General features: G+C 40.4%; 1 protein-coding gene across 4 annotated transcripts in view; it reads left to right on the top strand.

The window, feature by feature from the left end:
* The window catches only part of LOC135091433 (uncharacterized), a 20,246-nt gene extending 15,202 nt beyond the window's left edge, over positions 1 to 5,044 (top strand). For 3 of the 4 annotated variants that reach the window (XM_063989079.1, XM_063989077.1, XM_063989078.1), the window contains exon 5: positions 1 to 5,044. This exon is cut by the window's left edge and continues 470 nt beyond it. In XM_063989079.1, coding sequence (XP_063845149.1) covers positions 1 to 1,015 — 1,015 coding nt within the window. In that variant the 3' untranslated portion in view covers positions 1,016 to 5,044. The other variant, XM_063989081.1, reaches the window with a different exon arrangement.
* The last annotated feature ends 4,956 nt before the right edge of the window (positions 5,045 to 10,000 follow it).

Here is a 10,000-nt window from a genome sequence, read left to right as displayed (position 1 = left end):
GGCGCCGGCTGTAGCCAAGCGCCAGGCCTCGGAGGACAGGGTGTGCAGCACGCCGGAGGAGCGCAAGGCAGCACGCGCCGCGGCGTGGCAAGCGCGGCGGCAGTATCGAAAGCTGGCGCAGAAGTGGGAGGTATCTGCCGTGGTGCTGAACAACGGCACGCGGCTGGAGTACTCGTGCCGCGAGGTGGGCATCGACTGCTCGCCGCGGCAGCGCACCCGCCACTATAGCCTGCCGCCCTGCTGCCTGGCACTCAAGGGGCGCATACTGGCCGCCATTGACCTCGTGTCGCGCGAGGAGCAGATCCCCTACATCATTAACGCGGGGACACTGCTGGGCGCCCTCAAGTTCCACGGGCCGCTGCCTTGGGACTTTGACGATGACATGCGAACCGAGCGCAATGGCCTCCTCACCTTCATGCGGCACACGCAGCGCCTCCGCCGCCTGGGACTGTCGCTGCACACTAGGGAGATCAGCATTAAGAAGAGCGACACCACCAACTCCACTAACAACACCAGTCACGCTAGAGGGTCAGGCTCCGGTTCCAATGACAACAGCAAAAACAACAACAACAACAACAAAAGCAAAAAAAACAAAAACAAAAACAAAGGCAAGACAACTTACGCGACTGGCACGGGTCCCGGAGGCTTCACAATGGATATGTGGCCGTGGGACCACCCGCCCAGCCACGCCAGCCTCACTCCCCTAGCCGCCCTGCCTGACCACTTGCCCTGCCTCATGCACGCCCACGTACCTATGGCCATTAGGGAGGCGCGCGCGCACCCACACAACGTGTCTTCATGCCATCTGGCTTCCCTGATCCGCGTGGGAGGAGTGTGGGCGCCCGCAGACTGGAACCCTGGGCGTGCAGCGCTGTACAAGTATGGCGACCATCTGTACCGGCACGAGGCGCACTGGCGGTATTGGAAAGGCGGGGACTGGAACGCGTGCCCCAGGCCAGGCCACCACGCCTGCCTGGACCTGCACCCCCTCGACGGCTCGCTACCCTTCTTTTGAGCTCCCCGCCGGAAGGGGAGATTGTTGTTAGTGTGAGTCAGTCAGTCAGTCAGTCAGTCAGTCAGTCTCTCTCTCTCTCTCTCTCTCTCTCTCTCTCTCTCTCTCTCTCTCTCTCTCTCTCTCTCTCTCTCTCTCTCTCTCTCTCTCTCTCTCTCTCTCTCTCTCTCTCTCTCTCACTGCCGGTCCAAGGCGGTACCTGTCCCCTACCCCTGCTCCTGCTATGCTGTACAGTCACGTGCTGCTTACACTGCTGCACACACACACACACACACACACACACACACACACACACACACACACACACATCGACCACCGCCTAGCGTTTAGTGAGCGTATTCACGCACCAATTTAACAACTCTACTGTAGAAATATAATCTGGCACCATATCATGATGCCCACACTATTTTATCAACCGTCACAGTAGCATAGGTGAGAATTCTGACACGTATTTTATCTACTAATAACCCAGCACCGCCTGATGATTATAGCAATAGTGGTGAAGGTCATTCCTGAACTGTTCTTCTCGCACACACTTAGATATACGTATTTATGATATTCTACCGCCAGTACTCTATGATGATAATAATGGACTTATTCTGACACTAGATGACACGATAGTAGGTACCACAACACTTGGTGGGTAAGTGGTGCACGGGACAGGCAGTGGCGGCAGGTGACGCCTGGCTCGCCGCGTGCCACTCACAGTAATGTATAAAAGTTTTAGGATTAATTAGCTTCATTATCATAATCAAAAGCTAATAGGCCTTCCAAATAAGTCTTTCCTCTAGTTATAAGGTTGTTTATATACGTATGCATGTATGTGTACTTACGTACGTATGTATGTATGTATGTATGTATGTATGTATGTATGTATGTCTTTACTATTTATGTACTATGTACATGCGTGTGTGTGAACATGAGTACAAGAATGGTTGACAAGAGCAAAAGTGTGACTGGTTGGTCCCGCGATACGGAAGACTGCAGAGACGGACCAAACCTGCGCAGGCAGTCTAGCGCAGACTGGCCTACTGCCGGCACGCAGGCTGAGGCTCGTGAGAATGACTGGAGGAACTGATATCAGGAGGATCAGGTGGCCTTTAACTAGGATATCTGTTAATCTATTTACAAATACTAGTGAGCTACGAGTGAGAGAGAACAAGAGAGAAACAAAACAAGGCTCTCTTCCCTCCCACCTCTCTCTACAGCAATGTACCGGCATGTAAAAAATCACCAAACAATACAAGCAAATGTGTGCATGGAAACACTTTAAGAAAGAGTGAAACTTAAGGAATTTATCACTGCTACGCTATACTGCACTGCCACTAGCGCTGGCGAATCCTGGGAGTGGGGAAACTTTTCGTGATGATCAGGAGCTCCGCCACACCTCGCATCTGGAGGAGACGAGAAAAACTAGACTGTTAGCACGACTGTTATTAGTAAAAAGCTGGACTTGAAACCGTCTGTAGTTATCGAAGTAACAACCGATACTTGTGATGTTCCAGAAGTCAATAGTTCTAATAGTGAAAATACTTATATATTTTGTTACATCTCCGATCTTTCAATTTCACGCCGTCTCCTCTCGTTACTTCGGTGTGATTTATCTGGAGTATCATTTCGAATCCATATAGTATTTGAACAAATGAATTAGGTCCCTGTATTCCCGTGTGACTTATCATTATCATTTATGCTGTCGAATCTTTTGCTTGCGGGGGAGAGAGAGAGAGAGAGAGAGAGAGAGAGAGAGAGAGAGAGAGAGAGAGAGAGAGAGAGAGAGAGAGAGAGAGAGAGAGAGAGAGAGAGAGAGAAACACGTCTGATCACTCTGCTCTCCCTTGGTATGACAAATTCTGAAGATTTTTGTTGCTCCTTGTTGCATTTCTTCCTGTGTTCTCAGTTTCTTTACTAAAATTTCCAGTGTTTAAGTTTTCCCGTCCCTGAGCTCGTTTGGTTAGGTTTTTTTTTCAGTTTTCCAGAGTTTTCGTTTTCGTTTTCGTTTTCTACTGTATGACTTTTCCATTGTGTAAGTTTCCCAGTGTTTGAGTTTTCCAGTGTTTGAGTTTTCCAGTGTTTGAGTTTTCCAGTGTTTGAGTTTTCCAGTGTTTGAGTTTTCCAGTGTTTGAGTTTTCCAGTGTTTGAGTTTTCCTGTGTCTGAGTTTTCCAGTGTTTGAGTTTTCCAGTGTTTGAGTTTTCCAGTGTTTGAGTTTTCCAGTGTTTGAGTTTTCCTGTGTCTGAGTTTTCCAGTGTTTGAGTTTTCCAGTGTTTGAGTTTTCCAGTGTTTGAGTTTTCCAGTGTTTGAGTTTTCCTGTGTCTGAGTTTTTCCAGTGTTTGAGTTTTCCAGTGTTTGAGTTTTCCAGTGTTTGAGTTTTCCAGTGTTTGAGTTTTCCAGTGTTTGAGTTTTCCTGTGTCTGAGTTTTTCCAGTGTTTGAGTTTTCCAGTGTTTGAGTTTTCCAGTGTTTGAGTTTTCCAGTGTTTGAGTTTTCCAGTGTTTGAGTTTTCCAGTGTTTAAGTTTTCCAGTGTTTGTGTCTATGATTTCCAGTGTTTTGGAGTGTTTGAATTCAAATTTTCTAATGATTTGCGCATATATATATATATATATATATATATATATATATATATATATATATATATATATATATATATATATATATATATATATATATATATATATATATATATATATATATATATATATATATATATATATATATATATATATTTATTTATTTATTTATTTATTTATTTTATTTTTTTCAGTATTTTCCTGTGTTTATCATTGTATTAAGCTTTAGTTTCCCCATGCCTTTTTTTTCGAGCTTGAGTTTTCATGTATTTGAGTTTTCATCGTGTGAGAAATAAACGCATGGTACAGATGAAGCTCACGTTCTAACACGCCTGCCAGTCTTACGCCGCCACTCCTGAGTGGTCATAGCTGGTTTATGGTTTTGTCTGGACACGGTGGCTCCTGCAGGTTAGGTTACCCTCAGGAATCGTAGATTGTAGAGAGCCTTTGTGGGACCAGCGCGGTGAGGGTCAAGAGTTACTGGGTGTTTGGTAAGTGTGGTCATTTTTCCTCTATAAAAAAGTGATCATTGTGATTCTAACAGGGGAGGTGATTCATGTGGTACAGGGTGGCCCAAAAGTCTGGACACATCAGTTACATTGTTAGTGTTTTTTTTTTTTCTCTCTCTCTTTTGTGTATTTGTTTGTTTTGTTTGTTTGTTTCCAAGCGCTATATACACGTAATTAAATCTAACAAAATTCATTACACTTTGCATCGTTAATAATAGAACAATTTATTGAAGATATTATTGAATGAAAATTATTGAATATATGCCAACTGCCTGTGTCCGAACTTTTGGGTCACCCCGTATATTGCAGAAAGTGTGTTACCGTTATAGTATGGGTAAATTTACGCTACAATGAAACAGAAAGGAGTGATATAATATTGTTACGTTGATTATACTGTTATCTTGATAATCATATGGGAACCAGGACCATGCTCCGAAACACTCCTGCTCCACAACTTTCCTAAGGGCCTAGTTGAAACTACACTGGTTTTTAAGTGTTTTTACGGCTTTAGAGATTTAGAGACGTGTTAACAAGATTTCTACACTGTTAAAAAGAGAAACAGTCTTGAGAACACGGCTAATCATCTCTGTGGCCTTGAAAATAGTAGCAGTGGGAGAGCAAGGCCTTTCTGAATACAGGCTCTCAGTTCACCAGTCAGATTAATAACTATGCACGTGCTGTGACATCACGGCTAGAGTGTTTACATGCCAGCTGCCATGTTGGAAAGGCTCTAAAACTAAACTTAAACCTGAACTAAATGAGATCACAGTTCCTCCCACTCACCACGCTGGTCGCCACGAGGCCTCTCACAACACTGTAGTCCGCCAAACTGATCCAGCCTGTCCCTCACAGCTGCTGCCCAGAGGAGTCCCTGCACAGATGAGGCCATTTCTAAAGCACGGATAAGACTGAGGCAGAAAGGCGCCGCAGGAGTGAACTTCATGTCATTCTTTTTTACTTCATTTTCATTTTTATATCCTCATAATCTTCCACACTAAGAGAGAGACCTTTTTTTTTTTTCTTTTTTTCGTTTTATGGTTACTTTATTTTTATTTCTATATCCTCATAATTTTCTACAGTAAGCGAAACACCCTGCTTTTGTTCCTGAGAAAGGCAGGAGGTGAATTAGAAGTGCGGTACGAGAAGAATGGATATTGAACAATTAAATCAGTAAGAGAGAAAGAAAGCAAGAGCCTTCCAACACAGTGACTTCTATTCATAAGCTCTGTTCGTAACACCACATTTCCTATGCTCCCTAGTGATCCACATACACACTGTGATACAAATATTGCCCATATCCTGAAATACTTCTGCGTTGCATCTTCACTACACCATTAAAAGACTCGTTGAAGTGACTTGGGTTTCTAAAGATGTTTTTACGGTTCCAGTGACAGATTAACAAGATTTCTACATTATGAACAGGAGAAACACTCTTGAGAACCCAGTTAATTATCACCATGACTCACCGTGACTCTTTAAAAAGAGTCACGGTGAGGGAGCAGTTTTCCAAATACAAACCTTTGCATTAATCGAACCATATTCATTTTTTTTTCAAACCCAAACGCTGACAATCGTGTTTACAAAAATATCACAAAGGTCATTATTGTCCGGCTAAACCAAGAGAGGACAGGAGGAGGAGGAGGAGGATTAGTTGAGAGGGGAAAATTCCTTTAAGGTGTTTTAGCATTTTCAACTTTTCTTTCCGGGGTCAAAATTTTCCAGTGCTTAAATTCTGAAATGTTTAAGTGATTTGAATTTAGATTTTTCAGTGTTTTGCAGAGTCCAAGTCTAAGTTTTCCAGTGTCTCGGCTTGAAGTTTTCCAGAGTCTAAGCATGTAAGTTTTCCAGCGTTTTCCAGTGTATCAGCTTAAGTTTTCCAGCGTTTTCCATTGCATCAGCTTAAGTTTTCCAGTGTTTTCCATTGTATCACCTTAAGTTTTCCAGTGTTTTCCAGTGTATCGACATAAGTTTTTCAGTGTTTTCCAGTGTATCAGCTTGAGTTTTCCAGTGTTTTCCAGTGTATCGACTTAAGTTTTCCAGTGTTTTCCAGTGTATCGACTTGAGTTTTCCAGTGTTTTCCAGTGTATCAGCTTAAGTTTTCCAGTGTTTTCCAGTGTATCAGCTTAAGTTTTCCAGTGTTTTCCAGTGTATCGACTTAAGTTTTCCAGTGTTTTCCAGTGTATCGACTTAAGTTTTCCAGCGTTTTCCAGTGTATCAGCTTAAGTTTTCCAGTGTTTTCCAGTGTATCGACTTAAGTTTTCCAGTGTTTTCCAGTGTATCGGTTTCAGTTTTCCAGTGTTTTCCAGTGTATCGACTTGAGTTTTCCAGTGTTTTCCAGTGTATCGACTTAAGTTTTCCAGTGTTTTCCAATGTATCACCTTAAGTTTTCCAGTGTTTTCCAGTGTATTGGTTTCAGTTTTCCAGTGTTTTCCATTATCTTAGCTAGGTTTTCTCAGTCTCAGCATAAATTTTCCAGTGTTTTCCAGAGTATCGGCTTAAGTTTTCCAATGTTTTCCAGTGTTTTCCAGTGTTTCAGCTTAAGTTTTCCAGAATCTAAGCATGTCTCTTAGTGTTTCCCAGTGGTTCGGTTTAAGTTTCTTGGTGTTTCGGATTAAGGTTTCCAGTGTTTTCCAATTTAAGTTTTCCAGTGTTTGAGAACAAGCTTTGATGTTCCCTGGCGTGACTTGTCGACGAGAAGTGTAACGCATATTCAGAGAGTAGCCTCATCAGTGTTGTACCGTGTGTGTGTGTGTGTGTGTGTGTACTATGTATGTATGTATGTATGTATGTATGTATGTACCAGTATGTACGTATACTTGCCTATGTAACAAATAAGAATGCATGCTTCCTCCTCAAAGACTAGCTGTTTATTAAGGTGACGATGATGATGATGATGATGATGATGATGACGGTGATGATGATGATGATGATGATGATGATGATGATGGCATGACTGTCGCCGATAATGATGATGATAATGATGATAAAGATTATTGATAATGATGATTACTATATGACACTATTACACATAATGACTGACTGACTGACTGACAACGACTGACGACTACTGATGACAATGATAATGACGACAATGATGATGATGATGAAGATGACGATGAGGACAATGATGATGATGGCACTGATGAGGATAATGATGTACCTGATAACCATGTGATCCAGGAGTTAAGACAATTATCTCAGGATCGTTGTTGTTGTTGTTGTTGTTGTTAATCTTGTTATTGCCAGTACTACCTAATCGAGTCGTAAGCTCCTCGCACCACTGGACTCTACTACGTAATTACCACTAACAGTATTATATTCTTACTAACTACCGACTTATTGATCGCTAGATGATTACCCCTGTCAGTACTACCTAGAGTTTCTTTGTAGTAAAGGTATTATTTACTCCTGCTTCTTGTATTTGTAACACTGGTGGTGGTGCTGGTAGTAGTAGTAGTAGTAGTAGTAGTAGTAGCTGTAATTTTGTTTGCTAGAGGAGGAGAATAACAATAATAATAATAATAATAATAATAATAATAATAATAATAATAATAATAATAATAATAATAACAATAATAGTAATCCATGTCATTAACTTATTTCATTGACCAGATTACTGATGATGATATAAATCGAATACAATTTCATATAAATAAATAAATAAATAGAAAGGTATAATTCTATGTCACTGTATCAAATTTGAAGTAACGAACATTTTCCTTATTTATTTTCATGAGCTCCTCTCTCCTCACAGCTCAGGACTTCCTTTAAGACGCGCAGAACAAGGTAAAAATGAAATTATATCAATATATTTCTCCCTTCAGTTGCGTTTCCAAAGACTTAGTTTACAGTATAGCTTCTTTACGTAACACACTTTCACTATATGACCAAATTGTCGTGCCTGAAAACTTACGTGTGGTATAATTAAGCAAAAAATGCGTCCCCATATCACTCTTTCTATTCATCAGGGGTGGCTCTAAAACGTCTCCAGGTCTTATCTACACTAATTTTTAAGTCTCTAGTGGAGGTCAGCGGGGTCTTCAGGAGTGTTTTTGTGATTCTACAGACAGTTTAACAGAGTCTGCGTCATCAGTGGAGAAGAAACGAAAATCACCGATGAGAACGCGCCTTATCATCTCTGTGGCCTTTAAAAAGTAATCCTAATTTCACTTTTGTTTTGTTATTCTGATATTACGTTATTTCTTTTTTATTACTATTGTTACATTTTACTTGTGTATCGTACACTTTCTCAAATTTCATCACTCACCAGACCAGTGACAAGAATAACAAAGAGAAGAAGAGGAATTTCATAAAACACACTACATCTTTTAAGTTCATTTATATATATTTCACCTTTTAACATCAAAAGTGCAATATATATATATATATATATATATATATATATATATATATATATATATATATATATATATATATATATATATATATATATATATATATATATATATATATATATATATATATATATATATATATATATATATATATATATATATATATATGTATATATATATATATATATATATATATATATATATATATATATATATATATATATATATATATATATATATATATATACATATATATATATATATATATATATATATATATATATATATATATATATATATATATATATATATATATATATATATATATATATATATATATATATATATATACTTTTAACATTTTTATGGAATTTCAGCTTTGGTAAGTCGTATATATGAAAGTTGAGAGGCTAGAAAGAGATGGACAAGGAGGGGAGGGAGGGAGAGGGAGACAGGCAGGAAGGTGGTGAGGTCAATTTAAACATGAGTATATATTTCTTGTTTTGAAGGCGAGATTTGGTGTGAGTTATGATGGATGTAAACATTGCCTGGCTCACCTCCCTCTGACACGCCCACCTCACACCTCATAGATAGACGCACGTGAGAGTATAGGTAGACAAACGGGTAGGTACAAAGACAGGCAGGTAGGTAAGCTTGGAGATAGATAGGTTGACTGACTTACTGATATATGGATGGATGAATCGTTAGGGAGACAGACAGAGAGAGAGAGAGAGAGAGAGAGAGAGAGAGAGAGAGAGAGAGAGAGAGAGAGAGAGAGAGAGAGAGAGAGAGAGAGGAGGGAGGAGGGGGGATGGATGCTATCCATACACAAGCAACAAACAGAGAATATATACTTGCAGGCAGAAACAGACAAACAGATAGACAGACTGCCCAAGAGGAAGGGAAGGAGGCGGAGAACCGAGTGAGTGAGTAAAAATGTCTCCTTGGGGGATGAAGGAGGAAAAAAAGAGAGAGGAGGTGCAAGGAAGCGAAACTACGTGAAGGGAAAACTGAGAGAGAGAGAGAGAGAGAGAGAGAGAGAGAGAGAGAGAGAGAGAGAGAGAGAGAGAGAGAGAGAGAGAGAGAGAGAGAGAGAGAGAGAGACGCTAAATTAGGCCAAAGTATGGAGCGATAAAAATTGATATCACTGGAAGATAAGAGGTAAGATGGAGGTCGAGGCAGTTAATCACGCTAATGAGAACTGAAGGATGTGTGTGTGTGTGTGTGTGTGTGTGTGTGTGTGTGTGTGTGAGAGTTATGGACATCTATCCTTCCACTTTTCTTTCTATTTGTCTGTGTACCTGTGCTCTTCTTCTGTTTATTTTATTTTTTTTGTCTGTCTGTTTATCTTTCTTCGTGTGTCTGCCAGTCTAGCTTTTGTATCTCCTATTTCCTGTCCTTTTAACTGTCTGCTGATCTGTTTCTTCTTCCGTTTATCTGCTTGTCTTCCTATCATGAGAGAGAGAGAGAGAGAGAGAGAGAGAGAGAGAGAGAGAGAGAGAGAGAGAGAGAGAGAGAGAGAGAGAGAGAGAGAGAGAGAGAGAGAGAGAGAGAGAGAAGC

Source organism: Scylla paramamosain, chromosome 37 (assembly GCF_035594125.1).
Source record: "Scylla paramamosain isolate STU-SP2022 chromosome 37, ASM3559412v1, whole genome shotgun sequence".
NCBI classification, from domain to species: domain Eukaryota; kingdom Metazoa; phylum Arthropoda; class Malacostraca; order Decapoda; family Portunidae; genus Scylla; species Scylla paramamosain.
The sequence above is the reverse complement of the archived record's forward strand: the minus strand, read 5'-3'. Positions and strand labels throughout refer to the sequence as shown.